The sequence below is a fragment of the Opisthorchis viverrini genome (genome assembly GCF_000715545.1).
Source record: "Opisthorchis viverrini unplaced genomic scaffold opera_v5_285, whole genome shotgun sequence".
NCBI lineage: Eukaryota > Metazoa > Platyhelminthes > Trematoda > Opisthorchiida > Opisthorchiidae > Opisthorchis > Opisthorchis viverrini.
In genome coordinates, this window is record NW_008751941.1 from 525,424 (window position 1) to 541,580 (window position 16,157).

General features: G+C 42.3%; 1 protein-coding gene across 1 annotated transcript; it reads left to right on the top strand.

Annotated features, from left to right (window-relative positions):
* Positions 1-5,678: 5,678 nt before the first annotated feature.
* On the top strand, positions 5,679-14,206 carry T265_09535 (hypothetical protein; the record flags this gene model as incomplete). The annotated part of the gene is made up of 2 exons (XM_009175634.1): positions 5,679-5,840; positions 13,952-14,206. The coding sequence occupies 2 exons, from the start codon at positions 5,679-5,681 to the stop codon at positions 14,204-14,206; spliced, it is 417 nt and encodes a 138-aa protein (XP_009173898.1).
* Positions 14,207-16,157: the final 1,951 nt, after the last annotated feature.

Genomic DNA, 16,157 nt, shown 5'->3' on the forward strand with positions numbered 1-16,157 from the left:
CGTTGAATCACGGGAGAGATTGATCTTTCAGTGTAGTCTCATGCGAAGTTTTGATGTGCCTGCTTAAAGCGAATGAAGAGCCGAGCGATTTTCCGCATTGGGCGCAAGCGAAACGGCTCGATATTTTATGTACAGTTCTGACGTGTTTGTGTAAATTGGTTTTATGGGAGAAAGTTTCACCGCATTCCTCACAAACTGAACAAATTTCTCGTATGTGAACGAATCTCCGATGCTGTCGCAGACCTTTCCAAGATTTGAAGCATTTGTTACATTCCGAACATGGGTTGCCCGCCTCGAGTGATTCTAGCACTTGTTCCCTCGATGCTCTGTAGGGTCCGGTAAATTCACCCGGATGTTTTGCTTTCATGTGTTTATGAAGATCCTCTGAGTATTTGTAAGCGTTTGAACACAGGTCACATTGGAAATCATGATGATCGTTGTGAGAATTCTGATGCCGCATTAACATCGCCATATACGGAAATGTTTTTCCACATACCGAACATTGGTGAGCGTAAATCCGGTCTGCTCGTTCGGTCGGATTTGACGCGTGCTCCGAAGTCACAGTCTGTTCACACGGAATCCCGTAGTCTTCAGGGGGATGTTGTGTCGTTGTGGCATTCGAAGCTTGTGCGAATTGAAGCGACACCATTTCATCACGCGGCCCTCTTGCATTTTCCAATCCGGCTTCATGCGATACTGCTGAGTTTTAAAGAATAAACTGTGGTTATTCGGAAGTAGAAATCACTTACTATAAATCTGGCATACATGTGGGATTTCGTAATTTCTTTCAGTTTTTCGGAAAAATAATATGCCATCAATTGTGAAAAGTGGAATGCGATGTCCAGACTCTATAGTATATTGAAAACACATTTGGTTTTAATAGAAACGTCACCATCAGTCTGGCTGATATCGATTCGCTGGCGAACGGTAGAAAAATACTGAACACTTGTGTAAGGTTGAAACGGGCACTGGTGAGCTCAACCGAACGTAAATAATGTTGTCTCATGTGCGTACTTCAATGAGCCTAATGTAATAAATCAGGGGGAACATTTATGAACTCATTCACTGTGCCAAAAACGGGATATCGGAATTAAGCAGAATGGGAAACGTGTAAGCTATCTTACTTCGACGATGGCGATTAATTCCCTGCTGTTTTCGAAAACGCCTGTAAGCCACTCACATCAGATAGCACAAATAGAGATCAGGTCAGCCTCAGTACAATCAAATTGCCCAGCTCAGCGAAGAAGCCAACGACCATCTACGCTACCTGAGCAACCCACATTTTTCCCCTATAGAAAGCCTCAGAACACCTTTTCGCTTCTAGCTGATCCGGTCCGTCAACGGACTAACCAGTTACCGTAGAAACTACGTGAAACTTCCAACAGCAGAGCTGCTGTGAGGCTGACATTCCTGGAGTGATGAATTGGCTTCCATTGTTAAGTTTGACTTGTAATTTCTCGTATTACAAAACGCAGCACTCTTCAAAACACTTATGTGACCGCATTTCTAACGTATTCTGGACTGCATTTGACCAATTCCTCCTTATAATTCACATAATTCTGCCGAACATTCACTGCTTGAGTATGTAGTCGCTTGAGGAAACTCCAGAAGTGGACCATTTCCATATTAGTTTAAAAGATTTAGGCTCGATCAAGCTATCGAATTTTGCCATGGGATGACCCCAGCCCATTACTCAGACACACTGAATGATGTTCAGTCTTTAGCGAATATACACTCATCTGCAAACTAATTTGTTTCTTTCGAGAGACTCACCTGGAACCCAGCTGAATCTCTCGTTTATGATGTTCTCAGGCAACCGAATGTGCTGCACCAGGCCGCCTCATGTTTCAGTCGCTACGATATTTGAAATATCGCGATACATGTATATGTGTAATGTGCTACTCATAGGGTTGCTGAGGTTGCTTATGAGTAGCACATTACACATATAGATGTTCAGTCTTGTTTGGATGCAATATCCCAGCATGAATTTTGTGTTATTGATTTGGGCGCATCCCTAAACTTTGTGCGCATGTCCCTTTGGATGCATGTTTGAACATCCAGCGCATATAATGCACTGTGTACCAAACCCTACGACATATACCTGGCGGCGTAGGGCCTGTGTACCAAACCCTACGACATATACCTGACATATACCTGAGTTTGTGAATGATAAAATGTCGTCCATATCTGGTGACTTGCGATCGACTAAATACACTTATCACGTGACGCATGATAATTCTGACGAGATCGGAGATGCAAATCCTCCTTCACTAAAGGCGTATTTGGACAAATCAAAGATTTCGTGTTCGCCAAAGGTTAAATGGGATGATACAAATGATTTTCGGCACCATATAATAACTTACCCAGTGGCGTGTAGTGTGTAAGCAGTGTATCCAGTTCCGACACTAAATTAAATGCAAATAGCATGATGAAGCCTTGGTAAGTGGATTTATTCAATAAAAACCCTAGAGGCGCGCAATCAGACAAAGCTAATAGCCTTTCAAATGCGGTATTCCCAAATCGGACAAACTAGATCGGTACATATAGGATTGCGGAGAATCTGGTGTCACATCCTACCTCATTTGGCACGTTTGCATAAACGACACAATATGCACGTCGACAAAGATTTAATATGGTAACCCAGGTATTATTACTCTAAAATACAAGAAACTTTCTTTAAATCCATTCCAGTTGTTGGAGTATATCTTAATCAAACCATTTCATAACAGAAAAAACTTTTTCTGTCTAAACCCTAAATGCATGACAGATAGAGAAATCCACTGGACTAATCCATACCGGCTATAACTCGCTAGCTTTACCTTTCTCAATGTCGCGCATAACGGAAACATTCAAAGACAGCTTACATACTCCCCGTCATCTTAACTTCCCCACTCTGTTTCTTCTGCCCACACGGATTTCGCTTGCTAAGTTCGAATTAATATGAAGAACTAGCATTTCGAGCAAATATCGGCTCAAACAAAACTACAATAACAAACAAAGTTTCTATGAATTATTGGGAGTTAAACAAACAGCGACAAACAGCCTGTTTGTCAGGTAGGTCAGGTGGTTGAACATATCAGGTTAATAGTCTGTATTCCAACAGATATGATATAGCTAGCTCAGAGATTGAGGCACAAATCTACTGTCCGGAATGTCCGTGGCTCGAACTAAACCCCACTGACGTCTCAACTGCTCTTGTCCATGCTTCGGCAAGGCAGCCATTGGGTTACATGGAGCCTAGTTACCGAAACGGTTGTACACCTGGGCGGCCATTAATACTTCTGTTGTTAATTCCAAAACATTGCGCCTTTATAATAATGTTTACCCCTCTACGGATTCAGCAAATATACAGTCAGTGAATTTCCAACGGTATCACGTTCTGCTTGCACATGACCAACCTGGTGAAGTATACACATTTGAAAATAAAAGTGGCGTTTATCAGAGGCTTAGCTGAATCCACGCACATTACATTCTTCATCTAAACGTTCTGCACAAAGACCTCTCACGCTTTGTTTGTCGCAATCTTCAAGAAAAGGGAGTCCTGACGCGACACGCAACACAAAAACGAGATTGTGCTGAGATCATATTCTGTCCCCAATAAACCCTAAATGGATCCACAAATGAGCACTTCCAATTCAATTAATCACGTACACACATTTTCACTTTTGAGGACAATGAATACATGTATTTTTTGAAAAAATTACCGTAAATCGTGAACATATCGAAGGAAATAAATAGTATTGTTCTCTGATGCTCGCCTCTAGGATGATTTGAATAAAACTCACGGTGAATTTGTGCCACTGCCAACTTTTGGAGAAACAAGAATGAAAGTAAAATCCCTCTACGATCAAAAGGCATTTTCGATGAAGATGTTCGATTCATCCGGCTACCATGAACCATTCGGTGTAATTTTCTACGTCTTCCTAATGAGTACATCCTTTTCATAGCTGTGGTCACAGACAAATTGGAGCAGACAACACACGCTTTTTTTCATGAAAATCCCGCCAATAAGAGATTCAACCACGGGGATTGGTCGTCTTCTTATTCGTTTACTGTGTCTTATTCAAGAACACGCCAGTGTAGAGAAAGGTGTGATTGGATTCCGCAAACACTGTCCATCCTCTAGCCTTTGTCCCTATTGGTCTAAGCGAATGAACGTATAAGAATCTAGAATATCAATATCCTGCCTACTCAGATTACTCAAATAAATATTATGAGTGGTCGCGTGACAATGAAAGTACGAAGAATGGTAAATATGGGGATTTTCTAGTTTCTTGTCAGCACAAGAACAGTACTCACAATCAGAGTTTGAGAACGCTGAGGAAAATCATGGCTCATCCCATAATTACAGATCGGATAGGTAGGCTAACTAAACGAAAAATGACATGTTGCGTAAGCATCAAGTTGGCTTTGATGACCACACATAGAAGAATATGTTCCACATATTTTAGTGACCAAACGGAACTCTCGAGTTCATAGTTTTCGTTCGTATAGGGGGAGGGGGATCGCTGAGGTGAGAAGTAGTTCGCAGCCTTTGATGCAATTGCGTCTGACATTTCAAACACAAAGTAATGTTCTCGGTGAAACATTTATCAATGCACTGTCTCTATTCTTAACCATCAGACAAGTCTAACAACCCCCAATTTTATTCGCGTGTGCTTTGCCTGAAGCCTCCTAAACAGCGACCCTGGCCTGCATTGGATCGTGCCAGAATTACGTCGTTCTTATTTGGGATATCTGAAATGCTAGATAAATCCATCCAACACGCATTCGTAATACTCCAAGCTGGTTGCCTGGCAGTTCACAACTGAGCATTTATACTTAATTCTCGCTATTCAAAGATTCAACAATCTACGAAGTTGACTTTATTGACGGGAGTGTTAACCAGTATAGTGCTCTCTCTGTGTAAAAAAACCCCAAAGGAACAACAACTACTTAATGGTGATGTCGTCTTAAACATTGATGGATCTTACGTTGTGCATGCGTCGACCTCTCTAAAAAAGCAGCACCATTTAGGCAATACTATAAAGCATCGTTCTTAGCAAATCCGCTTCCTGAATCTTCGAGAATCAACCGTGGAACAGGAAACACCAACAACACACGACCTCTTTATGCAACCTTCAATTCATTGGAATCGCCTAGCAACGGAACCGCTACAATATTATGTTGATTCTTATAAGAGAAACGTATGGTGAATTCGCTGAACGAGTTTATTCACCTGAAAATCGTTGTTATATGCTCCGATTCTCTTCCTAAAAACACATGGCGGCATGGTGTATCCGAGTTACCAGATTAAATATTCCAAAATCCAGGAATCTGACCCTACTGATACTTCTTGCTTGGCATGACACAGCAAATATGAAGTTGTCGACGGTCAGTTTTGGCCTCCTCCGAGCACATCAGATAGGCGCAGTCACCGAGTGCCCGTCAGCATTGTGCTGCCCCTGGACAATAAAGTGTACACAAATGGTGAACTGCACTCATTTGCGACTTAAATAATTATTGAAAGGAGAGTCATCTGAATCTTGATTAGATTCCTCTTTCATTATACCTCTCAGCTTCGTCGGTCATAAAGCTGTCCCATATTCCTTTGGTGCGGCACTCGAAATACTGCGGCAAGTTTTCCCTCAAACTACTTATAGAGCTGAAAAATAAGTCCCAACAGCCTACTACCGGCAATGAGCTTGACAGGTGATCTTTACGATAAATATACCGTTGGAGGGCCACTCAGCTGTAATTCTCCTGAGTCCGCCATGAACAGGAGTGTACTTGGCCAAATAGTTATCGGTTTCATCATCCATTATGATTTATGTGATCCACCGTCGTCATCTCAGCCAGATGTAAGTAATGATCCGTAGGTGTAAATGAATGGCCTCGAATTTTCCGGTATTACCATTGTCAGCGAAAATCTAGTTAGTATCAAAATATGGTTATGCAGGAAAATGTGGTTGTGAACGATAGAATTTCCGCTTATCCAGTTTATTTAATCACAACCACTTTATTTGTTCCAAAACACCGCCATGCAAACGGTAATTTTTAAAATAGTTGACCAAGTTTCTATTTCCTAGAGATCCTAAGTTGATTAGGAAATTTGTTAGGCAGTGCTATTTCACATGCTTGGATTTATGCCGCAGGAAAAGCGTGTACATCGGTGATCGGAAAACGGACGGAATCTCCTGGTGGTTGCTGAATACTCAGGGCCAGGCGAGCGAACCAACAGAACCTAGAGGTTTCCGGCTTAAAACCGAATTGTAACGTGAGACCGTAAATAAGATAACGTGATGCAAGACGTTTAACTTAGACAAATACACTCATTTGTACATCAAAAGGAGACTCAAGGGAGATTCGCCCAAATTCCAGCTGAATCTCTAGCCTGTGACGGTCTCTTAGCAAATTGAGTTAATATAGAACAAAATTTTCACGGATACTCAGCGACTGCACCAACCTGATGAGCCCCAAGTGCGCAGATCCCTGCAAGTTTTGACGTATAGGCTTCAGCACTCTTATGGGCGGCGTGCTACGTCTATAGCAGAGGGTAAATGAATCTCCTGGATTCCCTTTCACCTCGTTTTGTTGGGCCTGATAAAGTCGACCATTTCTACGAGTATCTCGGGCTTAATGGAATCATCACTACTCTTTCATCGTCCACATGCAGCGCACATCCATTTAAAGCTTTTATTTTCAGGGGACCAGTTGACCTAGTTGTGCTCTTCCACTGCTCATCAACTCTGATTGGGAATCCAAATGCCCTGTTAGAAGATGAATAACTACTGAGTTTGATTAGAGAACAGACCCAAAATGGAATTGCTTGATAGCACAGTTTTCCCGTACAAAACAAAAATATTACGGCAAATATCAATACTCAACTGAAGATTGTCGTAAACGAGAGATTTGGCTGAGTTTCTCCTGAACATCCAATTGATACGTGAGTTTGAGTGATTTTGGTCGAATTTGGGTCTAATTTGGGTTCCAGTAGAACGTAACGTTGGCGGAAACTTGGGCACTTTGCTTATCCGATGAGACTCAAGAGGAGTAAAACCCATCTTGGGTTATCGATATTTTCAGCAAACATGTGAGGGATGTTTTCCAGACTTACGTGAAACCCAGTCATCGGCTTCCATTTGTCCTGTCCATGACATGCCTTTTCAATCCATCTTCCTACACTGGCCACTCCGGTAATTTTTCGAAGGGCGATGTAGCTTACGAAAGGCTAAGATATACACTCATACATTTATACAGGTTGATACGGATATGTCGGTTAGATCTATTGGCATGCAGTTTGTAAACTTCCCTAAACCCGATGGGCGTTCGAGCATTGGCTCATGATATCCATTGTGAGTTTGGTGACTGGCTTTTCACCGCGACGTTGTAGGGATCTTTCAGAAGGTGGGAAAAAGCAGGCAAACCGGTTTGACTTAGTACTGTTCCGTGTGATTTTACAATTAGGTGGTCCATTCCCGTAGTCCACCAACACAGTCGTACGCGGAAATCATCCACCGCATCTCGCATTGTGTTTTCGATCAATTATTCACCTCACCTCACCCCTTTAGTCCACATGCATGTTCGTATCAATTCACGGAGGCTTTTCTCATGGAGTGTATGCCTACCCACGTTTACTAAACGATATCTGAGCCAAATCATACTTCCGGTTTTACAAAGTCTAATGTCAGAAATCTAGGTTTTGTCTGATCAATGTACAGTGACAACGAGGCCAATAATCAGTTCGTATTGCTTTTCAACGCACCCATGCTTGTAACGGTCTGCCCTTCTACTGTGCTCCACGAAAAATCCAAACCAGTCGTGGGTAGTTGCGGTAGTCATAGACTTCACATTCGCATCATTATCATCTGAAATATTCTGGTTCGCTGGCTCAACTATTCTGATGAGTCCACACTAGGTGAAGCCACGTGACTGGAGCTTAATTCACATAAGGTTAGCCGTCACTGCATATGCTTGATCGTACCGGGATTTTAACTCTGAACATCTGGTAGGTTAAGCAAGCGAGTTGCCACAACTACACCAGCGCACACTGCTGCTCACATCTGAACGACTGAACATTTCCCCGCTAGAGCGATGTGACTGGTGTGTGCGTTGATTTGAATGGATAGAGAGGGGTCAGAACTCTGGTCACCAACCAAATATCTTCCGCATACGGGACATCCTGGGTCCTGAATTGATATCCACCCTACAAAAACGATGAGTAAGAAATCCATTATTTATCAGCCGGTTCCGGGCGGTTTTTAGCCGATGATAAAAATATTGATCGGAATATGATTTATTATCCGTCAACGGAACTAAGCCGAATCTCACGATGAATATATCATTCAACTGGATGTGTTGTTCAAATAGCACTCACGTTTTGTTTGGTTCGATATCTGGAACAGAGAAACCTTGAATCGCCACGTAGAATGGAAGCGGGTTTTAACTGGACTCCATTGAAATTTGCAACCAACGCCATGATCAACTCGATTTCAGTACAATGTTTGCGCATATATCAAGTCACTGAACATATGTATATTTGGAAGCTTAGCACTAAAATTGAAAGTAACAAGCGAGATAGATGCTCACTGTTTACTGATTGCTGTCAGAAGGATGATCAATTAAAACATATGGGAATTTTGTGCAACCGCCAAGCGTTGGAGACAAAACATCGAAAGCGAAATCACACCAAACAATGCCATCCTCCCAACGTAATTTTGACTCATCCGGTTGTGTTGAGCCGTCTGGTGGACTGTATCCACCCTACCCATGGCACCAATAGCCGGTGAATTCGCAGTGTCCTTGTCGTTCTCTGTCGTGAAAATCACTAATGAGTAGAAGATATTGCCGACAGGAGAAGAACATTTATATGCTCCGATTCACACAGGGCAGCTGGTTGTATTCTTATTCGCTTAGCGTGTTCTGACGAAGAGCAAGACTGTATAGAGAGGGGAGTGACCAGATTCCGCGGGGCTATAGAATCGGTTCCTGTGAGCTTCGGTGAGTCAACGAAGAAGGAGCGAATATGTCTGTATTCTGCCTACTCAGACTAATCAACCAGACATTCTTGGTGGTCTAATGACAACGAATACACGGAGGTCGGTAAATACAAAAAGGTTGTAGTCTGCTGCCACCACCAACATGAGTGATCAAAATCAAAGCTATAGAGTATCGAGGAAAAGCAAACGATAGTATAGGTATAGTATAGGTATAGTATAGGTATAGGTATAGGTATATGGGTTTAGTATAGGTAGACCGAATGAAGCAAATGTGAATTGTTGCGCTTCCATCTAGTTGGTGGTTAACACACCTACAATAATGTGGTCTATTTATTATGGTTCGCACAGGGTTCTCCAAAACACTCCAGTGTGGTTGGCATAGAAGTAGGAAAAAGCCGCCTACCAGGATGCAAAATGTGATTTTGTTCCCCTCATATTCTGAGAGCTACAGTAGGTCCGATTGAGGACACCGGATTCTGCTAAACTCGACGTTCGTTCTACTGCGGAGCTTCATTAAGGTAAGTGCACCTTACAAAAACGATGACAAAAAAATTGATTACTTATCAGTCGGTTCCGGGCGGTTTCCAAATGATGATAAATATATCGATCGAAATATGATTTGTTATTCGTTGAAAATTCACCTGAATAAACTACCGAATTCGATGAAATATGCGCAACTATCTAAGGGGATGACTAATGAGCTCATGTATTTCGCTTCCTTAATTGGAAACAAAAGCAGCGGCTGCTTCTCACCAAAAAAAATTCTGACACCAATTAAAATTGGTGTGTCGGCATTTCTTTGACATTGTTTTTGTGGCTTACGAGGGCATACTAAAAGCTGAATTCCTGATGAATCTCTCACAAATGATATCCTTCGACTGAATGTACCTCATAGATATCAACATGTGTTTCAGTTGCTATAAATGTGACATATCGACATTCTCTCTAAAGGAAACATGTTACTTGTAAACTTCCTGAGAACCCTTTGAATGCCGACGACCCGACTTTCATCTTTTGGATCCCGTCAGGCAAATATGGTCTCTGAGTTTCCACCGGACTTATTTTCCGAACCACTGACGGAAAACCTCCCAAGTGGATTCAGTTAAGGACGTGCTACTTCTTGATGGGGAAAAGCCTCCGCTCATCCTACGAGCACAAGGTATTTCCGGTACCCTAGATTCTGATGATAAAAATGTATACACCGTGGGTAGTACCTTACTACTGTGACCTCGATGATAACGTCAGGCACATACAAAACCATTCCGTATACATGCCACCCGTCTTACTCACAGACAGGTCTAAGCTGGCAAAACCCCAATAAGTAGCCACCATCTCACGTAAACCCTGTGATTGGCTCCAAAATTGTGTGCAGTCTACGCGAAACTTCATCAATATGCTGTGTGCATTCTGTGCCGTGAAGGATAACTCCAAAATCAACGTGTCCAGACCCAGGTTAATTCCACGGAGTCATGTTGAACGCTAGGCACCTGTTGACGAAGTTTCGTAGGATAATACATCATCAAACTTACCATTCGCCCATGCGTTAGCGGAGTATCAAGGCATCCATCCGTCAAGTGACCCTTGAATCCACCATTTGTGGTTCCGTTTTCGGTGAATGTAGTGATACTGATATCCCACAATCATTTGGTCCTTTCCACAAGGCCACAATTTCGTTCTCAGCGTCTTCCGCCTCCGTGTTTATAAGCGTACTTTCCTACGTAAAAATGTAGAACAGAAAAATAGGTCGGCGAGTACAAACTTCTGATGAGGATGGGATGAAATATAAGGGCAACCAGCATCAGTACAGTATAATGTCAATTTATACGAATAAAATTCACAAATAAATATCAATTAATATTGGGCATAATTTGAAGTACCAACATCAACAGAGGTATGAATGGCATTTGGAGGATCGCTGGGGTGAAGAAGTTTTGGACGATTGTTTCCAGTTTCGGTGGGTCAGCTGATTGAATACAATGTTTCCCAACTAAGACCACCCAAATCATAGTTCGAGAAAGCTACTATATTTCATCTCCATTCCAGCATGTATCTCACTCGTGTTTCCCCTGGGCACCAGAAGTTGATGCATGAAACCTCACCCACTAATTTCCATGGACGTTGTACCATCGGAGAGACCCCTTTATGTCTGAATTAGGCACATCAGAGAAAGGTTTCATTTCGTCTCAATTTCTCGTTAAGAGCAAAATCAAAAAATTAGTCTCCTGAAAATCCAAACATTTTAATCGCTTGCACCGAGTTAGCCAGAACAAATCTATGTGTGAGCTGCCAAACCCATAACTGAATTGACTCTCGACCCTAATCTACTTGTCTTGGCACTCTGTTGACGAAAGAGCAAGATCCCAAACCCAATTCAGCCTGATAGTAGTCTCTACCTTTCATTGCAAATTCAGTCACCAACACCAAACGGCAAGAAGCCTTGAGCAACAATCAGTGACTTCACCGACCGGTTCTCCGTCTGTCTTGAAATTTGACAACCTGATAAACTTTTCACATAACCTGGCGAAATATTTGTGTCAAAAGGGGAACAATTGTAGGTCTTCGGAGCGTTTTAAATGACTGAAAGTAAACCTAGAAATCAAGAGAAAACCGAATGTAGCGGAGAAACCCGTGGTAGTTGAATGCCATAAACACTGTGTAATTCTTGACAAAAAGGTCGATTGGTTCAGCATTAGAGTACTTATGGAAACTTGGTAAAATTTCATCAGAGTAGCCTACTTCACTGCACTGACCGGTGAAATACATTTATGCAACAGTTTTATACTACTTGCTATGTTCCAGTAGTTGCATTCTTGCACTGGAACATATTTAAAGTTCAACTTGTTTGTTCACAAGAGATTAACAGGCACAGTGCGTTTGGTCGTCTGGGGGTTTCCAGGTACAGATTAGGATGTACATTTGGAGAAGGCTCAATCGTGTTACTTTTGGAAGTGTTTGGTCTGTACCGAATGCAGTACCTTGGCTCTTGTCTGTTCCACTCGTGGATAACTAGCCCGCAGTTCCTTGTCGACTCTACTGAGTATCTCGGCAGTCATGGGTTGACTATTCCTATTGGGCCTATCACTACATTATATGCGACCCGTTGGTTGCATCCCAAGGTCAACTGGAGTTCTGGTACAACCTAAACTCAGAGTGTATATTTATTTCATAGAATGAGAGACGCAATTTACCCTTTATCCGATAACTGACTTAACACTGAATTTCTAGCAGATGGGAATCGGTTTAACTGCAAGGAATACTAAGATATCCCACATTGACAAGCGTGTGATTGGATCCAAGACGTTGAGCAATCATGACCATTTTGTAACAGTCGGACGTTCAGTGATTCCAACACCTCCAGTCGGTTCACTACCCCACCACTCGTCGCTAGTGTGGGATTTGATCTGATTGTTGGCCAGAAATTATGTGAGAAATCGTTGGTCTAACAATGTGCTCATTTTCAGCCATTCAGAGTACTTTACACGACATCTTCGGCATCATTTTTACACCCAACTAATTCATTGCCTAGGTTGCTGTTGTTCGGCTTCGTATTCAGGTATGCAAACGTCGCCGCGTTGGTGTTGTGCAATTTGATGTTACCACATGTTGGGCTTGTGTCACAGCCGAATGACGTTCAGTGCATACGAAACTAAACTGAGGACCAAACTTTTCGAAAAAGTTTGGTGACAGTCGGTAGATTTATCGCTGGGCAACGTTTCGCTTTTATCACAAAAGCTTCGTCAGGCCAAGTGACTAGGTTCCGAGGTTGATCGAGATTTAAGGCGGTTTCCCCACCAGCCCAACACTTGTTCAACCATCCTAGCACACTAAAGTCCATCAGCCGACACCCAACAGAGATTCAGCTTAACTTAGCTGATGGTTCTCTTTAACGTTTTCGAAAACGATGACTACCCAATCGTAGTTTCCACGTGACTGAGGACCAAACTGTTCTGGTTGAGTGCGATGTTCTCAGAATGCATCAGTGCGTCACCTACATCATATTCACCAAGTTTTGTGGCCCGTACTATCTATTGTGTTGGTGAACTCACTTTAATATGAATCTGTAGGACCTGAAAACCAGCCGTCGATTGCTAGAATATCCCTTGCGAATGTTTGCCACGAGGTGCAACAGCTGCGCCCACCTGATTCACGAGAAATTCGAGGTTAGAGTTTGGACAAACTGTGCGGTGGGAGTCCCGTAGATTCCAGATAAGGCTTTGGTTCAGTAAGAGATCCTACCGCGTTTTCCATTTTACGCACACGATACGGAAAGAGATGCTGTCATCTACTTTGGTGAATTGGAGTAGGAGAGCGCTGTATTTGAAAGAACCACCATTTTCGAATCAAAGCTTTTTAACACACGTCATTAGGTTCTTGGAGCTCGCAATCCTTTCAGCACGACTTTTTCCTATTTATGTTGCGTCCGTGTATTCGGTTAACCTGGGAAATCACTCTCGGCTGAATACTTTGCAGATTGCTTGATTGTTGATTGACAAAACGTCTACAATTTGTTTTCTACTGGATATTGTCTACTTAATTAACTTTGGCTGTGCTTATACATGGGATATCAACTTCAACAGTTGCGGCTGGATTCGACTAACGCCAATATGTGGCTCCCAGCTGAACTGCCCTGTTTTGACATTTGTCTGCTCCACATAAACCTGTGGTCGAAATTTGGAGCAAATCATGAAATATATTGAGGTTGTGTGTATTTACTCATTACGGATGAAGTAATGAATTCCACTGAGACTTACCATAAATCAAACGGTCCAGATACATACAGTTGACTAAATTGGAACAAGACCTAACCTTGACCAGACCACCGAAATCGTCTGATTGGCAACCCTCATCGTAGTCGTAATTCTCCTGATCTGATCTGCAATTATCTCCACTAATATGCTTTTTCCGCATCGAATGAAGACAATATAACAAGGGCGATGATGAAAAAATAGGATCTTGAACTCCTATGATTTCAGCCCTCTATGGGCTTCAATACTAAACTTGGCAATGGCTGGTTCGGAGGCACCAAAGTGCTCTATGTTGTTCTGTTACATTGCCGGACTTCTCTAATGGAAGCATCCATCTACAACCTAACCCAAGAGAGAACCCCGGCAACCGATGATGATGATGATGATAACGATGATGATGATGACGATGATGATGATGATGATGATGATGATGATGGTGATGATGATGGAAGAGAAGATGAACAGTCGATACACTTTTCATAATCTTTATGACCATCGCATCTTAGCAGGCTTTCCAGCATTCTTCAGTATGCAACAGTGTTTTTTAGTGTCTTCGTATTAATGTTTTCGTATTTTTGGTAAAGCAACCTAAGTGAATTAAACCACCCTTTACGTAAGTAATTTGCAGTTCCAACGTTACGACACTGATTTTTCAGGATTTATCTTAGAAACCTAATAATATAAAATGAGTGTCTGTCCTGAAATTTGGAAATCTACTTGAAATTTTAGCTGCCAGCGTTCAATCTATTTTATACGTAACAGCACTGATCTTTCAGTTCAAGTTGATAATGATTCATTACCGGGTACAACCAAACCATAAAACATAATTTTAGCATTAAATTCACTTCAGGTGGTAGAAACGGGTGTCGTCGACACTCAACGAACTGATGCTATTCAATGAACAACTCTTTCGCTCGCCGCAGCTTTCCGCTTCGTTATATTGTGATTCTATGGCTTCTCCATGAAGGCACTTTTCCGAGTTCACTCTTTGTGTATAAGCAAGATGACACATACAGGGCAATCGAAACATAGGGCAACGCGTGTTGGAATTTGCTGCGTCTCTTGCGTCTGCCCAAACAGCCGCGCGCGTCTGTAGGTGGCGTTCTCGCCTAGATTACGGACATGTCACACCCGTGACCCAATTTTGGACATGCGCATTCAGTCACGCACTCAGACGTGCATCCCGCTGACTCACTGCGTCGAGGTTTTTACTGTCGTGATAGTCACCACTGTGGCCCTTGTGCGATACCGTCCCACAACCTAGTTGGCAGTGGACATGTGCTCAGACTTTGAATAGCACTATCCCAGAAAGGATGCTGCGCGCGTCAAAAGTTGTAAGTCAACTACCCTAATCGTTCTGTTTTCACCTGCCTGCTGTTACGTTGGTCAGAATCCGAGGTGCATATGGCACTAGGCATTTATCGCATAAATGTCACTTTGTAGCTGAAAATCGTTGAATTTTCATTCTGCATCTAAGTCAAATAGGGCTCTCGAGCTTCTTGCTTCTTGCTTTGAACGCAAGCGTTCACCAGAACGGAATGAACTATGAATCAGATAGCTCATATAGAAGAATTGTATGTTAATGTGTGAAACAATGGACTATCCACCTGATCATAACCTAAGATAAAGTCTTTTGAGTCAGATTTGAAGGTGGGCTAAGACACATGCAGTTTCTCAGTACATTAGTCAACGCACTCCAAAAGTACGCCCTTTTTCCCGCTCTTTTGTCCCCACATATTAATTTCAAACCCGATGTGAACAAAACAAGGGGTTACGTAACTTTTGAGTGGAAACTGCTGTGTTTCTCTTCTATTTACCTTTAAGACTATTATGCATATTCCATCTGTTCCATACATAGTAGTAAATGGAGAAAACAGAGGAATGGGCAAAGGCCTGGAATAGAAAGGGAAATAACAAAAGGAATATAATTTAACTACGGTCCACGACTCGATTTTTTTCACTTGAGCGATCAATCAGTTGGCGCACATAAGTTCACTTTCAGGAATTTGGCAGTCCACATTTCGACTTCTCAGCTTTCTACATTTCGATAGACTTTCAGAATGGTCTGTTCGCGGAAGACAGCTGAAGCCGGTAGTCACATTATCAGCCTGACTTACCTCCGGCCACTATCCGGAACCAGATGCTTGAAAAGTCGGTGATTTTACGAACATTGCGGTCATATACGTCCTGATCAAGAACTCTCAAAAGTGCATATTATCGTTCGTAGCAGCTAATCAACTTGCTTAAAATAGGCGGCAACAAACCAAGGTAATCGAACCGTCAGCGAAATGATGTGTGACTTCTCATCATTTTTTCCTGAAAATCCAGGACTTTTCTTACTTTCGTCAAGATGTAGAAAAAAACTTTGGTTCAAATCTATGGTTCTCCTAACTATCCCAAGCAAAATGGTTTTGCAGTGTGTAATGTCCCTCTA